Genomic DNA, 20,859 nt, shown 5'->3' with positions numbered 1-20,859 from the left:
AGACGTCTGTTACCCACTAGCTCGATAGCTAGCCGGGGGCAAGGCTTACTAGACCCGGTGAGAACACCGGACTCCCAGCAAATCGTTTTCAAACCCACCGCCGTCTTTCGCTACTCAGGTTAAGCATATATAAGTCACTTAGATAACTTAAAAATGTTATTGTTTGGCCTTTTTTAGTATTTTTTTTGTTCCTGAGTAAATCGGTTTGTCTGAGATTAAAGTTATAGTTTTTACACAGCTGAATAAACGTCAAGCAGACAGCTGATTATCAGAAGTGTGAGATGTTCGAGAATATACTCCGGTGTAGCAAGGAGTTTATTAAACTTCACCAAAACAATCTGCAAATTTCATTAAAATGTAATAAACTATCATCTTGTCTTTATTTTTAGTTAGCACATACCTGAAACACTTAAAGCTGTAAGCTAATGATAGTTATATAAGAGCAGATGCTGCTGGTGCAATAAGCTGTAGTTTTACGTCCAATGGATGCATGATCTGATTAGTCGACTAATCGCAAAAATAATCGGTGACTAGTCGACTATCAAAATAATCGTTTGTGGCAGCCCTACTCCTCACCTTAGAGACAAATACAAAAAAATAAAAGCAGGAACTGCTTTCCATTGTTAGATTCTTAGCAATTACCTATCTATTACCAGTTTTTGACAACTGCAGAATTAAGTGGTGGATTATTTTCAATTATTATCAAGAAACAATACATTTTCACAGGCTGAACACAGTCTAATAGTCATAATAACTGCAACATAAATTCTCAAATATTGATATTTAGCACCGACAGAACTTAACAAACAACTACACAAAACAATTTAATCATAAAAATTGACTATAAGTCTTCAAATTAAATCAGCCAGTGGCGCCAACCATTAATATTAGCAGTTGTAAACATTGGAGTCTACTCACACACATGCATGAAAACAGCGACACAGAGGCTGTGCATGCACATAAGAAATAGGAGTAAAATACCTGAGCCTCTCTTAGAGACCACCTTTACACTCTTGGACAGGGTGATGTACAGCAGGATCATCAGAGGGCTGGGAGGTCTCATCTTCCCCCCGTCCTCACAGCCTAAAAAGAGCGAAGGAGGGAGAATAGGGACGGTAGGAGAGAGAGAAAGAGCCATCAGTCACTGCCAGTACATGAGATCAAGTACCTCTTTGTACTACTAGACAAGAGTAAGTGTCAGTGCAGAGGGATGTTCTGCAAAAACTAAAGAGAGCGTGCACACACACACACTTTTGTGCAAATATTTGCACACCAACTTAAACATACACACTTAAATCAACGTACCAATTTCCACATTCCCCTGGGGTGGGGGGGGGTCATTCTTGATTTTCTTTCGTGGTTGAAATTCAGACGAGTTATCATTAAAGGGATATATTTTATGAAACACCATTCCATAAGATGCTGACAAATCAATAAAGAAATAATTACATGTGTAAGAACGACCAGTTTAATCGCCATTTTCATTAAAAACCGAGAGGGTTGGGAGGAGGTGGGAGCTTAAGGCAATTTAAAATGATTACCTTCTGACTCAAAGTGATGTAGGAAATATCCCACCTATACCCCTTATATCGACGCTTATTATATTAATTAATGGAGGTGACTCGCTCTCTACCTCTCATCTTCTCTGAGTAAATGACATAATCTAACATGTAGTAATTACCCCTTAATAGCCAGGTCCTGAAATAGTGCTACAGCTGTTGTATAAATTTAAAAAGAAACTGTTTATTAGCTTAAAGGTTATACTCATGCCAATATTCATCTATGTAATAAATTTTTCGAGACATCAAACAAGAATCACAATTGGGAAGTAAATTAGTTACCATTTAACCTGTTAGCATCACTCAATTTGCCACTGACATGTTTAGGATTAGGATAATCTTAAGACCCCCTTTTTGCATGCCTAAATATGAATGCTTACAGAACTGTGGTAAACATGCAAGGTGCAAAATAGAGTGCATTTGCATGGTCTCGAAATGTGTTTGTTTAGCTTCTGGCTAAAACATAATTTGACTCAAACCCCCAGCAAGCTGCTGCTGACCTGATAGCTGTTAGGAGGATGACATTTTGGACAAGAAAGCCTTGTTTAAATTATAATGAAATTATAATTTCCTTAAGATCAACATTGTTTTAGACCAGAAACAAAAGCTTCTAAAGTGTCTCCTATTTCCATTCGTTTTAGGCTTTTTAATGGCATGACATAAGATAAAACATATTTATGAACCGTTAATGAAATGTTACTGAAATATAAAGGAGCTTATGCCTTATTTTAAGTCTAGTGCTAAGTTAGCCAGCTGCTGGCTTCTGCTTCCCTATTACTATGTCTGACTCATGGCAAGAATGTGAAATCTAATTCCCAAAATGCTCAATTTCTTTCACGTCTAAGATTTTTTATTTTTTTTATTCCTTGCTAGTTCCTTTTTCCTATGTTTTATCCAAAGGTAGACAGAAATCCCTCGTGTTGTTTCTTTTGAAGCACGGATAACAAAGGAGGGGCGAGAGTTGACTCCGTGGTGCAAAGAAACTCTTATATCTACTTGTGTAGGAGTATGTCTTTAGTACCAGATAACCAAAATTCTTTAGGACAGAATGGGAAGATTGAGCAATAGCTCGATAATGTTTCTTTCAATCAAACTGCATAGAAATGAAGAAAACAACACACACAGAACTGACCCAATGAACCTGAAATGAAAAGATAGGCTCTTTGAAGACAAAAAATAAGAGAGACAGAGCCAGGAGGGACCTTGGAATCCACAGCTAGTCACGTGCCCTGCAGATTAGCATAGCTAATGAAAGGGGCCTCTCTCAGCGTGTGTTTACACGACACTCACAGCTCCTACTTTAAAAAAAGAGCTCTTTCTCTGCTCCTCAATCACATTCTGCTAGGAAACAACTCTCAGTCAATAAACACCATTATGCCAATAAAATTCCTGTGAAACACCACAGCTGATTTGCTCCTCCTTTTTTTGTTTCTTTAATGGCAATAAGCTGGAGAGTTGTGAATGTGTGTTTTTAGCCTCAGCTCTAACTCCATGATGGTTTATGGTTATGTAATCACCTATCCGAAATATATCCCCAGACTATAGTAGTCTTAATGACTTTATACCTCTTTAAAGATAAACTTATTCCACAACTAATGCAGCGGTACTGTTTAAGTTTAAAACAGCAAGGGAGACGAAGCTAAAAAATAAACAAAAAAGGTAAAAAACTGAAAAGTCAAGGGACCACATGCACAGCGAAAGATTTCAATACTGTCACAGCGTGGTAGTTTATTTACATACTGTACCTTTCTTTTTTCTACTCTATAGTTAGCTTGCTGTCTCTCTTTCGTTTTGTGTCCTCACTGTATTTCTGCAGTCTGCAGTCATGTGATCAGCTTGGTATTCAGTGTTAAAGCATTCTGCTATATCAACTGTCATGGAGGCTAAAATGAGCACCATGTAACCATAAAATAATCAGTTTAACTCTGGTCTCTATCGTCCCATAATTCCTTTTTTTTCTTTTTTTTCTTTTTTTTTGTGTCCCATTTGGATCTTTAGCCGTCAGAATTGTTGTCTTAAGGCCAAGAAAGATGCCAAGCGGATTTATTTTACCAAGTGGATCATCATGGCCTTGCCATATTGGTCAACTTCATCGACCTTTATTATAATTATGAATTTATTTTATTTTCAGTTCCTACAAACGGGACAGACATGACTGGGGGATAGGACAGGGAGAAAGAATGAAAGAAAGAGAGGGAGAGAAAGAAAACCAAAGGGGAGAAGAGACGGTGAGAAGGGGGGGAAGAAAGAAAAAAAAACAACCAAACAACAAAAAAAACAAAACACCTGGGTCACCTGTATGGAGAAAAAAAACAGAAGAGAAAGCAAACAACAAAGAGCAACATAATAAAAAAAACGGCACCATCACAATAAACTAGCTAGCAGTAAATATCTAAGTATAAACGATATTGTGCAGCACGCAAGGTAGACAGCGCACAATGTGCTTTGAGGCAGCAGCCAAGAAAGCTGTAGTCCGCGTCTGTGAATACCCGTGTGTACACCTGTGTGCACACCTGTGTGGATCAGCATGCTTGCATTCCAAAGGTTTCTCCATGTAACGATCTGCTAGGGAGTGTGGGGGGGCCACAGCCCCGTCCTCCAGGGTATGAAGCAGGTATGGAGGAGATCAAAACTCCAGACATCCAGATGCCCCCAGAACACAAGAGACCAAGGAAGACCAACAGAGGGGCAGCCGCGCCACTGTCCCAGTAAGAGCTGAGGAGAGTCCCAGATGAGGGCTCACTCAGCAGCCGCGGAGCAGAAGCCAGGGGGAGTTGCAGTGACGCGCCCGTGAGCTCCGCCGGCAGCCAGCTGTGCCTGAGTGACCGAGCCCCAGGCCGAGAGGCCGGGGGCACCCCACCTCCGAAGTGGCCCGAGCGAGCCCCAGGCTCCAGGCCCTGATAAGCGGCCGCCAAGGAGTGAGCCGGTGTGTACCCGGACGCCCACCCCCAGACACAAAGAACCACCAACGCACCGTCCCATAATTCCTGTTAATATTTTTGCTTTAAGCTCTCAATCGTTGGCATCGGGCACAAAAAAGAAAACAAAACCGTAATTAGTTGTAAAAAGTTGATTCACTAAACAAAACGATTGGCAGGCGGGTTTGTGCAGTATTGGGAGGTGCCCCTCCGTTACAGCCTAATTCAACAGAACAATGTTAGTGACCCTGCTCTGAATCCCGGTCGCGTTACGCCTTCACAATCTCAGTTTGGGCCTTGCCAGCCATGACATCACCAGCCTGCTATCCTCACACACAGAGAAGGATTGTGCATTTCACATGCAGCCCCTAACAGCCCCCTAACACCCAAAACCCACCTCATTTCCTGTCACCTCTGTTTAACCCAACACAAAAGAGCTAAAAAAGGAACTTAAAAACAAGAACGGTCCACAGGACAGATTCTCAGCGTGCTTTTTAGGACAAACTGATGACTGAGTGAAACTACACACATTAGACATCCGCATGTAAACTCAGTAAAGGAGCTCTTTGACTACCTTAGTGTAGACTCTATTAAATGTTTTTGCAATCCTCGACGCTTCATTCATCATTTTATGATGCTCAGTGGAAATGTACACCATAACACTTTTATGGTTAGTGTCCCAAAACAAAGAAAGTTTGAGTTTGACTTAAACATACAATGTAAACATTTCTTAGCCTGACCGACTTCTTCTGAATGTATTAAGCTATATAACATCCAGGACAAGAAAAAAGCTCGAAAGGTAATTTCAAAGTGCCCAATAAAAAACGTTTCATGGTTTTAAAAATTAAAAATATATAAAAGTACAGCATGTAAGTGAATCACAATATGTACTATCCGTTTATTCTAATATGACACTGCTCTGTTGCTTGTATAGTTAAGAGCCAAGCTTTTTCTCTGAGGCGTCAGGAGCAGGTGTGTTTGAGGAGGCACACACAGAGGCATGGCGTGAGATCCACGCTTCAGCGATGCATGAAGCATGCACACATCATCACCCACAGTAGCACACATGCCGTTTGCCTGCTGTTTTTTACCAGAAAATGAGGTGCATGGCCCTCCACCACCTTCTGACTCACCCCTGACAAAGTAGCAGAGGAATTTAGTGTCTGTTGCCATTGTTACGGGACTGTATCTTACGGGATAGCAATATCTCCTCCCAAATTCAATTATCACCTCAGGCTATTGGTTGCTAACACACCCCCATTGTTCTGTTCATGTTGTCTATGTGTGTGTGCGTGTGTGCTTCCATCAGACCTGAGTATGTTATTCTCATTTCCAATTTTTTCTTATCTCTCAAGGCAGTGCACACAAATTCACGTAATTACAGGCCAAAAACACCTTGCTGATATAGGATGAAGTTGTGCCATCTTAAGAGAGAGAAGGAAAACGCCGCCATCTTGGCATAAGAAAGCCATGGGTGATTGATCATGTGATTTAGAGATTTAATCTAATTTGAAGGCAGAGCACGCTGTGGTCTTAGGTAAAGTACATCATAAGACGTGACTCTGACCAAATCTTGTTGCGTCCGTGGAGTTATGGAGTTATCCCCGCTGCTTCCCTTTAGCTCTAACTTCTACATTATGTCGTCTACTGTTTCTAATATAACAAAATAGACGGTCCAAGTGAAAATGTGAAACAGATAACATATGTAAAAGTGAACATTTAAAGAGGCAAATTCAACCTAGACTATTTATCCAACAAGGTATGACGTTGATTACGACGAGTTCTTCAAGAAAGAGCACAAGGGTCTCTCATTAGCTGTCTCTGCTAAGTGCAGGTAGGACAATTTATTCTCAGGAATAGATGATGAGTGTATCCCACTGCTGCAAATACAAGGGTTTAATCCTTCTCACACACACACACACACACACAAACAGGCCAAGTGCTTTTTGATCAATATTACATGAGTAATAACTGCGTAATATTAAATGAGATTTCTTATCTGTATACAGATCATAACCCTGATGTTGTGTATGGAAATGTGTGCATATATATATATATATATATGTGGTATTTGTATACCACCATCTATTCTATAAAACTCTGCATTATTTATGAGCATCAGCAGCCAGTGACTGTAAAATTACCTTTGAAGCTACCCTCTTAGAGATAAATAAACTGACTGACATTACTGATAACAGGAAGCAGGTTCAACACTGAATTAAATTAAATTAAAGAGAAAGTCTAAATTATTTAAAAAATGAACGTGAATTTGTGTGCAAATGCAGCTCTCTAACTTTCATCGTTATTTCTCTTCATCTGTAGATTTAGGTACGCTAACATGAAATGCGACACCAGCAAGCAGAGCAGCCAGATGAAGATGAACAAGACAAGCACAACTGAATGAGTCATAGGTGTTTCTATGTGTCACTGTGTCAAAGAGATTCATGCTGGGATAGCTAGTAAATGGCACAGCATACTGTAACTATGCTTACTGTATGTTTACCTGTTCCTCATGCTGCTCAATGTGGCATCTGCGCGCACATGTGTGTTTGCTCTGCTGTTTGCCAGATGTGTCACAGTGTGAGTCAGGCCCCATGAGCGGCATTGTGCAGTTGTAATGTGAATCACTGCCACGGAATAAAAAATAAGCTCGGTGGTACACTGGGTGAGCTTTCGTTGAAACACATTTGACCGCTTTTGACCATGACCAGCCCTCGTTAATCTCCAGAGGCTGGCCATAGGTGGTTAGAGCTAACGAGCAAGGTGCTGTGAGCTATGCCCTGCCTCAGTCCCAACACGCACCTCTTCACTGAGTGAGATTAATTACCACACGATCCTGAGCCAATCCACACCCCTGCTGTTCTCTGAACTTCGAACATAAACACACGGAGACTGCACATGCACGTAAAAAGCACATTCAAGCACATAAAATGCAGTGCTGTGTATATAATTAATTAGAAGAGCTTCAAGGCAAACTAAAGCCGTTTGCTCATGATCGGTCAAGAGTAAAGGCCGTGGGTTGTTGAGGTCTGACTTCACACACATTCCACCAGCAGAGAAGCATTTTCCTGCAGTTGTTGATTGCTTTCAGCCAGGTCTCCCATGCCCAGGCCATTGTCAGCTGTCCAAGGATGACTGGCCACAGAGACGCCCTTATGCTTCTAGTCAATGCTGCCTTTGATGGAGAGCAGGGGCCAACGCTCTCCTCACCCATTTAGTGTACACACCCCACTGGGGCTGCTGGACCACAACTGACATGCAGGTAGACTAAAAACACTGGCAAATGCAAGCACACCACTTCCACAGAATGGTAAACAAACTGGGGTGTGCACACAAACATAGAACATTTTAAATATGGATGAATGTTGTGCCTTTATATTTTGATGTGATATTTGACAAGTTTCATCTAAAGCACTTTTTACTCTGCACCCTAGACTGGCAATCTGTCCAGGTTGTGGATGGATGGGTGGCTATTATATTATTCTGATTTGCTATTGCTCTAATTGCTACATTGCAAGAACAAGCTCAAATGTGCACAGTTTGTTCTGGCATCAGTGAAGATTCAACGCAGTTCAGTGAACTCTGTAGGCGTTATGTTATATTTAACATATTCTTTCCTCATTGCAAACATGGGTTTTTTTAGTTTATAATAGTAAATATGCATGCTGAAATGTAAAGCAATTATCAGTAACTCTTTCAAAACAGTACACTGTTAAATCTATTTTACAAATTAAAAAAAAGCAACAAATGGTGACTTAATGCCAATGAGGCATGTCATGTTTAATCTATATAAATGCATATCTGTATACAACAAAGGAGAATTTGAAGCCAGGGGACAAGATATTTGATATATCATGTTTGGTTTCTATTTACAGTCTTCTTATAGTCCAAGTTTTACAAACCAGTTGCACTGTTGTACATTTTAGCTGCATGTGGTTAGCGAAGAGCCAAGGGCAGAATGAATTTGCCAAAGTGCAACTATTAACTGTACTCAAAAAAGAATTAAGGTTTTTCTTTCTTCTTTTTTTTTCATTTTAATTAGCTTTTAAGAATTTGTTTCCGTTGATAAAAAAAAAAAGTGACTGGGGCACAGAGGAGAAGGTCTTGGCCCGGCTACCCCAGAGGCATAGTCAGCAGATTAGCTGATATGTTCCCAGGTTGCAAAAGATCTAAAACACAATAGGACACTAACCTGGTAACTGGCCGGCTTAAAAGGGACTTTTAACTGGAATAAGATCCCTCTAGTCCGCATGTAAGGAATTAATAAAGTTCTTCATATTATTATTATTATTATTATTATTATTATTATTATTATTGTATAATCAACACAAAAATATACAGTTATTATTTACACATTGTAATTTACACATCAATTTCTCATGATACCTGAGTCATGTAGCCAGGCAACAGCAATAGATTCTAGTCAAGTACCTGCTAAATTGTATCCTCTCATCAACTTAAGTGAATAAAAATATCCCCAAATGGTTATTGATTTGCTTAAATTGATTCTGATTTTTTTAGGCATGGAGCATAATATCCTTCATCTGCCAAACTGCAGTCTGATATTGACATCTGAAGTTAGAGGACATCCAAGTATATCTTAAAGTGTCAACACACTTGTCTAAAAGTGCAACAACTCAAACAAAACACTTTCTCCTCTAGGTAAAAGACTTTGAGAATTATGAGAGAGAGACAGTCATAGAAATTTTTCTCAAATTCAGGTTTTTTTCTCTGTTTCTCAGTGTGAAAAACAAAAGTGTGAAGGAAAACATGCAAGTTGGGACTCTATTACACAATCCAGGCATGTATAGTAATGATGGTTCAGTTCCAAATAAGCGAGGTGCTGCTTTTGTGCATGCTGGTTCACTGTCATGAACTATGGGGACAATTAATGGAAGTGAGGGATTGCTAATTCCACCTGTGCTCTCTTGACTGTGACAAGATAAAACGTCTGTCATGAAAAAGGTTTGCCACAGAAGCTTTCAGGGAAACTTTCAAACCGAGATAGAAAATGAGGACTTTGATTGGATCTGCACGCTTCAGCTGCCTGACAGACATACAGCTGCTGTACAGGAGCGCAGCGTGCCCGATGAGGAATCAGCAGCCACTGCAGTAGAAACACATCACCATATGTTGCAATTCCACAAAAAAACTAAGGCAGCGCTGGAAAGGTAAAAAGGTAGCTTGCAGCGCGGGAAAAAAGACTATACATTTGCTATATTCCCATCCTATCTTGCTTTTGATTGTGACATGGGGTGTAGAGAGGCATTGCAGTCGTTTAAAAAGACTGTATATGTCTATTTTTTTTCCCTTTAAAACAAAGCTCCTTGAGGAAAGGAAATGCTGGCCTGAGCGGTTTTCACCTGGAATGTGCATTTACGATTTGGTATCCATGACAGTCTGTCCTATTGTCTGGAGAAGCCATCGTAGTAGCAATGGAGCCTAAACGAGGCCAATAATGGTTCTCTGCTCGGTCTCCAGAGTCCTGCCTGTTTAAAAATCGATTCTCTGCTTGACTAAGGACAGGCTGGGAATAGAGAGAACTAAAAGAAATGGAGAGGAAAGTGGAAGAAATAAGGAAGCGGGGGTTGAGAAGAATTACAACAGACAAGAAAGATACCTCCAATGAAAAATCCAACTGTAAGTTGCATAATCAATTGTATTTGGATCAGAGCATCATAAATTATAACAAGCATGCTGTTGCGAAAAACATTTCAAGAAACATCTAGCCGTGGTTGTTTTCCAGCATGCTCGTGTGTTTATCCTGCTATTTAAAAGTAATATCAAACACTTTTTATTAGAAGAACATTTTTTATGTGTACGTATGCAAGGTCTTCACAGCTGCATAAACATACACTTCATCTCATCATCTCCGTATAGTCCAGTGCACGGTTCAGTATTTTAACTGAAGTATAACTGAAGTAAAATGTGCATATCTAGTCTAGAAACCTTATTTTGTTTTAAATCTGTCAAAGTATTTTGAAACGTTGGCACTTTCGCCAATAAATTGGCACTTTCGCGAGTACGTTTGCTGATAGTAACACCATGTGATTCAGCTAATAACACATGGATTTCATCATTTTTGAAAATACTCAGCAATTTGTGCATTCATGACTGGATGTAATACCGGTAGCTTGGCTGTAGCATTTGTACCTGAGGGCTTCAGCTTCCAGGTAACAAGGAAATGACGTCATTCACGTAGATTACTGAAATGGCAGCGCTAACTCAAAATTTCGAGTTACTTTTCTCAAAATTTGGAGTTAATAAGTCGAAATTTGGAGTTAATAAGTCGAAATTTTGAGAAAAAAAAGTTTAAATTTCGAGAAAATAACTCAAAATTTCGAGTTACGATCCTTTTTTTGTGTGGCTTCCATAGTTCTCTGAATGGCATCTTGCCTTGATTTATATGCTTACTGGCCACTTTTTTAGATACACTGCTCATTAATGCAAAATCAGTCACATTGCAGGAACTCAAAGCAAAATTATAATAGAAACTGCTGATCAACTGAGGTTTTTTCCACACAACCATATCTGCGGTTTACAGAAAATGGTCTGCAAAAGAGAAAATGTCCAGTGAGCAGCAGTTCTCTGTGTGAAAATACCTCAGAGGACTGATGAGGCCAGACTGCTTTGCGCTGATAAGAAGGCAAGAGTAACTCGAATAACAACTTGTTAAAACCAAGGCATGCAGCAGAGCATCTCTCAGCACACTCCAACCTTGAAGAAGATAGGCTACAGCAGCAGAAGACCACACCAGGTGCCAGTGTTGGAATGGGAGATTTGCATCACGATGGGCAGATGACAAATCTGCAATTTGCAACGATTTGATACTATCATATTGATATGGCCTAAAATCTCAGAGGAATGGTTCCAGCAATTTATTGACGTGGGAAGTAACAAAGTACAGATGCTTCATTACTGATATCTGTACTTTACTTGAGTATTTTTTTCTGACAACTTTTACTTGCTTTTACTGCACTTTGAAAAAAATTTTGTACTTTCTATTCCTTATATTTTCAAAACAGGCTCATTACTTTTGGTTTAGGGCATTTGAAGGGTTATTATTTCACTTCACTGCGAGCCTTCAAACGTCAAACCAATTTGAGCCTAAACAGTAACACCTGAAAGGCAGTCCTGTTCATGTATTAATCACCAGGGGATGACACATAACAACAGATGAAAGAGACAAAACTCTGTCCAAAAGTCAGGGTTTAAAGTGGGCCGATGTTTCAACTTATTTATTATTATTTTTATTCACAACATCAGACCGACTGCAGCTGTCCATAAGTTATGGTTACGGTACTTCAGCATTTAGCTAGCCCTACTGAAGAGGAGCAAACATAAAGTGAGTAAAATTTTTTAAGTAAGTCATTTGCAACATTTCTATCAGCTCAAAAAACATCAGACGGCAGTGTGTTGCTAGCTTAAAGGTCCAGCTGCTATATTTCACAGGACGAGAAAAAAACGAGACTTAACTTCACTCCGCAATGGAGAAACAAAGACCAAGAAGGGAGGTCATATTTAAAGGTGAGGACTGCTCAGTGGTATTTGATAAACTGGAAAAGCTTACATGTAATTCCTCTTGCTTTAAAATCAGATATTGGGTCTGTACATGTGACATTTCTTTCATGTTGTGAAACTTGCTGCAAAACAACCTGTTGTAGACTAACTGTGCTATTTAAAGGTTGCATGAAAAAGTCTGCAGGTTAGTGCAGGATAAACAGGGTAGTTTGCAGTACTGTGGTTATTCACAGTAAAGGACTGTGTGTGACCGGTGGACAGTGGCTGTGGTTTCATGGTCAGAGTTAGATTACATCAAGTGTAGCAGGGATGAATTTGAAGTTAAGCTGATGTTGCTTAGCTTCATTCACTGAATTCCACCTTCATACTAACTTTATAGTGCCTGATATAAAGACAGCATAAACAATGTACTGTCTATCTGTATTGTGTAAATCCACAAAGAGCAGCAGGTCAGCTCATCCTTGCCTGTACATAAAGAAAGTCTACTGGAGAACACCCATTCAGAAGGTTTCAAGTGATAAGCTGCTTCCTCATCTCAACACAACCTTTAAAGAAATGTTTCCACTGATGTGAATGAATTCACGCTTTCAATTATTACAATATCAGCTATCAAAATGAACATAACTGACTTTCCTCAGTCTAAATGGAACCAGATTGCACACCACAAAAACAAAAAAAGGAACTTACCAAGGTGTGAGTTACCAAAACTACTGGCAGTATGTCACAGTTGAACTTGTCTTGTTTCCTTGACTTTACAGCCTACAAAGAGCCTGAGGTACTGTCAGTTTTGACAGAGAAAGATATATGTGCAGCAGCATTAAGTGAACCAATGACAGCCGTCTGGGTGTTGCAGTAAAATACCTGCAGCCAACCAGACCTAAATACACACACAAAGGAGGTATCACACTGACTAGGGATGGATCAATGGATGGTATATGTTTAATTGAACATGCGCTCCCATTGTTATCTCTTCCTGTACACACCATCACTCTACCTTGTATTACCCCAGCTGTTTTATGTGAGCAATGCCCCATAAGCACATCTCAGTGACCTTCACTCTCTCGTCTATAGAATCCCAACATACTCACCTGACTGTCTCCACCTGGCCACAGTGCACTATATGATGCAATGGGACTCTAAAATCAATGTTTTGGATGCTAGACAATATTCAGCTAAACGAAAGTGGACATTGCACTCCTGTATACTTTTTGTTCTTTGTCTGAATGCACACATCCGGCATCCTTTTCTTTTTTCAAGAAAATAAGAGATTAATTACCATTATTTTATGCAAATGGTGCAGTGTTTTCAGATATAGTGATCCACATATCTAATAAAGCATGGAAATGTTTAGATCTGGCTTTTAAAAAAAAAAAAAAATCTGTTCAGGCTACTGGAAATTCAAGGTTGCCGTTAAAATTTAATATCTAGTATGTGCTCTCTGTAGTGATTCCTGAAGAGTATTTAAAATCCATGTTACAACCACACACACAAACAACCACACACACAAACACACACACAGAGTTAGTAGCATTGATTGTTCTCTGACCACAGCTGTATCCATTCTATAGTGCTGTGCCTCTCTCCAAGAGGGGAAAGGGCCCTGTGGGGAGCACTCCGCTTATCTCAGATGGAATCTTATTACATGATTTATGTGAACTGAAACAGAAATTTAAGACAGGGTATTCTTATATGTGTGTTGGTACATGTGTCTATCCCTGCTGTGGGGTTATCTAGGTTTTGTCAAAGGAATAATGAATGGACTTTGTTGATTGCAGCTCCAGCCTGTAACTAGTCACAGCTCTTCACAGTCCATGTGTTCAACATCTTTTGAGTGGCATATTGTATTTTGGGTACATAATGCTGCTATATTACCATCACATGATAGCAAAGCATTAAAAACTGAGCCAGAAATGAGAAAGCATACCGGGAGAGCTGGGGTGAAAGTCCAGTCAGCTCTCTTTCTTTTATTTCCTTTTTTTTTTTGACACCCTGCAAGGCCCGGGCAGGCTGATCTGCACTGGTGTGTGGATGGAGGGAGAAAAGAGGGATGGGAGGAGGAGAGGCAGCAGGAGAAAGGGAGGGAGAGAGGGATGCATGGCAGGGGCTGCAGAACTAGGAGAAGTGCCAGATCACTGCTGGAGCCAAGAACAGGACTGACTCGGCCTGTGTGTGTGTGTGTCTCTATGTGTGTGCAGACACACACACACACAAGCATATCCAGGATGAACAGACACATAGATGTCATTGACCTTCGACAAAACACACTGCAATGTCAGCTCCAACAAACACTAGTGGCCCTTCACTAAAACAACCCAGCTTCCTTTGTTTGTGTTTGTTTATTATGAGGTCTCTACATCCCAAAGTTTAAATCTTTGCTCATCATCTGACAAGGAAGCTGTTTGTTGCGCTAAGTTGCTGCCCCGTGTGTGCGTCTGTGTAAACTCAACTGGAAGACTGTTTTAAAGACCCTGGTGCCCACTCATTACTGACCAACAGCACTAATGGCCAGCATCCGGTGCACAATGTGAGCCCACATCAGAGACGGCTGCTCAGAACAGTGCAATATTTATGGCAGTCCCCACTCCCTGGGGTCTCATTGCACCATAACACAGACCATTGCAGCTGACAAAACAACGGGGCAGAGCGTTTCAGCTTTAGGAAACAGTAGAAACACCTCGAGTTCTCTTTTCCTGTCTCGGCGTCTTTCTCTGTCTCCCCCATGCCATTCTTGCATGACCTTGTCTGTTTTTGTCTTCCCATCTTTATAGCTCAGAGCTAGGGCCATCAGAGTGGATTTGAGAGGCAAGATGACAAGCCAAGCAGCAGAAAATTGACATAAAGTCACTCCTTCCCCCCCCACTGTCTATTTTTTGTGGGCCAGTCCACCGAGAGATCGCAGCTTACAATTACACTGTTGTGAGCAAATCTGATCTTGAACATTCGAACCACTTTCTTACAAGTACCTGCCAGCTCTGAGACTTCCAACATCCGCGTCTCTAAGGAGCGCTACAACTGTGATTCACTTTCCACACAAATTCTACAAAAGCAAAATGATTAAATTACACCTTTAAATACAATTTCATCAGACATCAAGACAAGTCAATTTGCCAGGCTTAATCTTGTGCGCGCCACTCTGTGTGAGCATTTCTCTGTTTTACATCCCTGCACTCCTTTCATTTATGTGCCCTGTATGAGCACACGTGTTGGAAGCGTTCACATTGCATATCTTACATGTTCACCCATGGGACACTGCTGAGATTTGCCCAGGACCAATGCAAAGTGACAGCTGAGAGATTGATTCCATTACAGGCGGTGTGGTCAACCCTCTGTATTTTATGGCAGGGCCAAAGGCAGCATGCAAACAGTAAAAGAGAAACCTAATACGTTTAAAGTCAGGAATAGGATTTATTCAAGCATGTTCTCGTGACAGACATAATCATAAGGGAAATAATTAACAATGTCCAGACCGAGTTTCTTTTTTTATTGATGGAGACTGAGAGGGCAACACGTCCTTTTAGATCATACGATGAAAAAGATCATTTGTCGTTTTGCAAAATGATCCATATGAATGTTGTCTAATCTCTTCTATCGAGTCTTATTTTGGCTTCTGAGATGAAGTGTTTTTAGGTTTAGGGAAACTCAAACAGCTGGTTAAGTCTGAAACCAGATTGTGCTCATGGTTTAAAATCAAACCTTGGTTTTGCTCAAAGAGAGTGTTAAGAAAAAATAAAGGGTGAATGATTGCACTATAACATCTTCCCTAAAAGGTTTTGCACCACTATAACAAAGTCTAAATCCTTCAAACATTTGCACAGCCCCAATTCTTCCTCTTCTTTTTAAAGAAACAACTAGTTTTACAGTTTTCTTAAATCCCTTAGACTTCTTCCTTAAATCCTAACATTTCCATCAAATATATGATTATAAAAGTAAAAACTGAAGCTAAAGCTAACATTTAAATAATAGTTTAAACATTCTGATAATCTGCCTTCATTCAGCTGATCAGATTTGATTGACAGCGTCCTGGAACACAATCTCACTCCAATTATTGCATTTTAATTAAAATGTTAGAAATCCTGATTGGCTCCATTATGGTCCAGCTCCCATCAAAAGAGAGAAAAAAGCCTAATCCAAAACACAATAAAGACTTTTAAAATGAAATAATAAAACTCTTTAAACTTCTATCTGGCAACAAATGTGCACTGATGTAGTCATAATATGTTTGGGGGTTAAGAGCTAAAATAAACCCCCCTGTAAATCTTCTTATGAAAATAGTCTTAAATAATTCATTTTTGGTGTTAAACCCTCCTGAAAGATCCAACCTTCAGGCACAATTAAAACCATCTGCCTGTGCTAAGTTAGGGCTGTCTCAAGCCACAAAAACGCAGCTGACCCATCAGGGCATGAAGACTGGACCTTTCTGGGTGTCCTGTAGGGTCTGGCACTGGAACATTGGCAGGACTGGATCAACCCTTTGGACCCTGTGGATTACGGGGAGGGGCCTGCATGGATCAGGCCTTTTCAGGTGTATCTTGTGGGTGCTCTACGGGATTTTAGTTTGTAAGCTAAATGAACTACTTGGTCTCTTTTTTTGTGTTACTCATGTGCTAAGGGCAACACCAGAGCACTACATTGTAATGAGACGATCACTGATCACTTCACCTGCCAGTGGTTTTAATTTTGTGGCTGATTTATGTAGATATTTAATCGGCTTTCAAACTTGCATTCCAGCCTTCGAGCTTAAAGAGTATGGTTCTTTAGCAATTGAAAGCAAGTCTGTGTACCTCTCTTTAACTTTTATATATCCAAACCCCCACATCGCCACCCCTCAGTGACTGCTCTCTGCACATCAAGCCTCCAGATAATGCAGATTTTTTCCCCGTTTCCTTAAATAACTACCTGCCTTCCTCATTTTTTCTACCCCGTGTTCATCTCCTTCTCTGGTCGATTTAGAAGTACAGGCCATTTTCCATTAGTCTTCTCAATAAATGTCTAAACATAAAGGCATTTTTATCTGGTGAGCAAAGTGACTTGAAGGTACAAAATCGACACCACTTTAATCTAAATACTGTAAGAGCTGGCAGCTTATGCTTCCGAGTGACTGAATTAAAGAGCCAAGCTCTTGAAAGCAACCTTGACAGGCCTAACTTTGTTTACATTGACAGCTTTCAAAGTACAGTGAAAGTAAGAAGTTAAGTTTTCTAAAAATGTGTTCCTGAAAGAAACTTGAGGCAGACAGACCAGAGTTACAGTATGAAGGAACGATGAGGGAATCAGTGAAGCGGGATCTGTGCCAAGTGCTGTGAGAGCGATAATGTTAGAGAGGTTATCAGAGAGGTGGTATCAGTACAGATGTTTAAGCATCCACTGTCAAGGATCCTGCAGTGAGCTGTATTACTGTCTTTCTGTTCTCTGATGTAAATGTTAAATTTTGCTTTTTCAGAGAAAGTAAAGAAAAAAGAATACTAATTTCAAAAACACACAATAACTTTATAATGAGGTCCATGATTAAGGGTGTAATTCCCCTACAATTAAATGAAATTTCAGTTTTTTATTTGATTATCTTCACTTGCAAATACATACTGGTAGAATTAGGAGGTAACAGTTCAAATGAGTTTTTGCATAAAAGCAAACAATATTTCCCAGCCTACACAACCGTACTTTCAGGACTGCTGGAGTGGCTAAACTACCTAATCTGATTGTATAATCATGCATTGTGTTGCTGTCGACTAAGGACTTTTACTATTCACCTGTATAAAAATGTGATAAGGACTTTTCTTCATCTCCTATTTATAAAAAACAAAATCAACAAAATTATTTGGGGTTTTTTTCTTTTGTTCTTGTAAAATACCTCAATTGCTGCACCGTCATTCTTGTTTATCTACCATTAAGGATTAGTACCAACTAAAAGCACCACATATATTTAAACTGCAATGATAATAAGGAAGGGTAAATGTGCAATGGTCCTCTTAAACAAAACAAGTAAATGGAGTAAATAAAAAGCATTTTTAACTATTTTAACCTCAAATTTGATACATGCCTACTGAAACTCTTTATGAACTGGCACTGAAAATGCAACATGGATCAAATCTATTCATTTTTAAATAACCTTTACCCTTTTTTGCTTTTATAAGATTGTCCTGGGTAAAGAGGCAGCACCAGCTCAGCATTTGTTATGGTGGGAGAAACTGAAGCAACTGGAAAAAAATGGTATAATTACAAGAAAGGGCGTAAATGACTGGCTGATAGAAAAACATTTGGCATTCTTAAAAACTGAGTACAACACTGCAGTTGCCCAGTTCGGCCATAGAACTAAAGATGCTTGAATACCATGATGTATTGTCTAGATGCATCAGTTTGGCCTCGTCATCCTTCACCACGCCCAAGTCGATATGAATGATAAATGAATTGATGCCATCTTGACTATTGTCATCTTACTGATATTTGATCTGAGAGTGCATTTTACAATGAAAATATATCAGAGGCAAAAATGTATATTCTAATGTGTCATAAATACTGTCAATATCTGTGATATTGTATCACATTATGTTTTATAGCATTTTCAAACCCCAGCCTCATTTTCTCCCTCCTTTTTCAAACACTTCATACACAATAACAGTGGAACATTTATAATAATATCACATAAATATATAAATTACTGCTCTTAAACTCCTCATGGGATTTGACATTACCAGTTAGACCTATGAGCAGGAATGCCATGAGTTCAAGCTGGAAGGTCTTCAAACCGGCATCTAAATGCCATTGTCCTAATTTGTGAGATGAAAACGTGATTTATTGTCCATGTATGGTTCCTTTGAAAGCTAGTTAATCAAGCAGTATTCTCTCTGAGATGTTTATTGTTCCTTTATTGTCAATCAATGTGACAGGAAGAAGATGGCTCTTTAAAACATGACCCTTCCCCCAGATATTAATTCCAATAGTCCAGTGACTAAAACAGCATGCAAGTACATGCCTGCATGTGCATGTGCGCACACTCCAGTGAGTGAATTAATGAATTGGCTCGCAACCTTTACTCAACCTTTTCTGCAGCAGGGACACAAATCACTGACCTGTCCTTTCTGCTGTGATGTGGCGATCTGAACGATTTCATCAGATAACAGACAGGCTAAAAGCTAAAAGCTTCCCTGACACCACTCTGTACGCTACATCTATGTGTTATTATGCTGTGATTTTGTGTGTGTGTAAGGATATAATTGAGCATTTTGAACCTTAGAGCCAATATGCCTCAAATGAATCCTCAGCTCCCACAACAAAATGATTATTCCTAAACAAACCGTGTTTAATCGACTGCGTGCCTCTGCGGCTCTCTCCATCTGGAGGATGCTGTGTGACAGCTTCCCTTAAATTACAAATATCAATCTGCCACAGTGGGAGCTCAGCTGCCAGTGGCCTCATGGGGGTCCACATCAAAGCAACCAGCCTTCAAAACAAAGCCATCAAAATGCTGCGCTCGCTAGACGCTTTGTTCTGAATCAACCATGTTCATCACCTGATCACAACTGTGGTAAATTGACCGAATATTTTGTGATAAAGAAACACAGAAAAATGCTTCCAAAAAAAGAAAACCACAAAGAAAAAGAAAAAGAGCTAAACTGAGCTGCCTTCACCCAGGATGCTGACCTGAAGTTGGCCCAGTGTGTGGTTCTAGGTCAGCTCTGTGTGGCTCCACTGCTCATTCTTCCCCTACGGCAGGGACCGACAGACGCTAGCACCAAGGGCTCCCAATCTGCCGTGTGATCAGTGGGACTCTCCCTAAGCGTGTTCCCCCTCCTCATGACCGGCTGTCTGCCCCCGGCAACACTACCACTTACACTCCATCCACCCGCTTATTGATAAACTTCACTGCAGGATCGCCTTTGCTCCTAGGGAAAGCAATGGAACTGCAGGGTGGCCTAATTCAATCAGCGTTAGGGGAAAACACACACGCCATTCATCACCAACGAAAGACCACTTCAGGAAGTCTGTACTAGCGATTCCCTCCATACCAGATGACCATTAACATGCAAACAAATTAGCTTGCTGTGGTCCCACTGGGCACTGATCAGCATGTCTTTCTTGAACTTGGTAGGGGTTATCAAGATTGTTATCACATAATGACATTTTGATACACTGATGTGAATATTATTAGTAATCACAGATAAACAGTACAGTCAATCAATCAGTGCACACTAGATGTCACAACACCCCCATCCCCACCAGAGATAATCGGATTTCCACTTGGGCTGTATATCAGCGCCACAACTGTGTTTATAACACATTTTAGCACCAAATGTGTCGTAAGAGACTTTGTGTGCTTAGCTCTGTGGAATCCAAAAAGAAAATAAAGCAGGAGAAATGCTGTTTTTCCCCCAAGAACACAATCATCTGTCTTATAAAGAAAGTACTTCATTTTTGGAAAAACTGATAAAACTGGCTTAAAAATAAAAGTTTTATTTGAAAGCATATTTTGTGTGTGTATGTGTTGCAAACATGAAAAGACTGAGAAGAGATTATTTCTTTGAAACTGACATTTTACAGTTACAGCACCATAGTGAGGCATAATTGCTCTTTGTGCCTGCTTTTAGTGTTGGGCTTATTTCTGGTGTCAATAGCTGTTATTTTCATTTAAAAAAAAGAAAGAAAAACAATTGTTCACATGGCCAAGAGAAGCCCCACTTTATGGTGATCAGCTAATGGATTTTAACACCACTCAACAGACACGATGATGCCATTTAAAGCAAAGGCTGTGATCCTGTCCCAATCTATGATAGATAGATAGATAGATAGATAGATAGATAGATAGATAGATAGATAGATAGATAGATAGATAGATAGATAGATAGATAGATAGATAGATAGATAGA

At 39.9% G+C, this 20,859-nt stretch overlaps 1 protein-coding gene across 2 annotated transcripts in view; it reads right to left on the bottom strand.

Annotated features, from left to right (window-relative positions):
* Window positions 1–20,859, bottom strand: part of LOC102291884 (interleukin-1 receptor accessory protein-like 1-B) — a gene marked incomplete at its 3' end in the record, with an annotated part of 149,736 nt that overhangs the window by 126,028 nt on the left and 2,849 nt on the right. For both annotated transcript variants that reach the window (XM_005935077.3, XM_042221845.1), the window contains 1 exon segment: window positions 982–1,083. In XM_005935077.3, coding sequence (XP_005935139.3) covers window positions 982–1,063 — 82 coding nt within the window.

Source organism: Haplochromis burtoni, unplaced genomic scaffold (genome assembly GCF_018398535.1).
Source record: "Haplochromis burtoni strain Fernald_Lab_line unplaced genomic scaffold, NCSU_Asbu1 Contig_75, whole genome shotgun sequence".
NCBI classification, from domain to species: Eukaryota; Metazoa; Chordata; class Actinopteri; order Cichliformes; family Cichlidae; genus Haplochromis; species Haplochromis burtoni.
The sequence above is the reverse complement of the archived record's forward strand: the minus strand, read 5'-3'. Positions and strand labels throughout refer to the sequence as shown.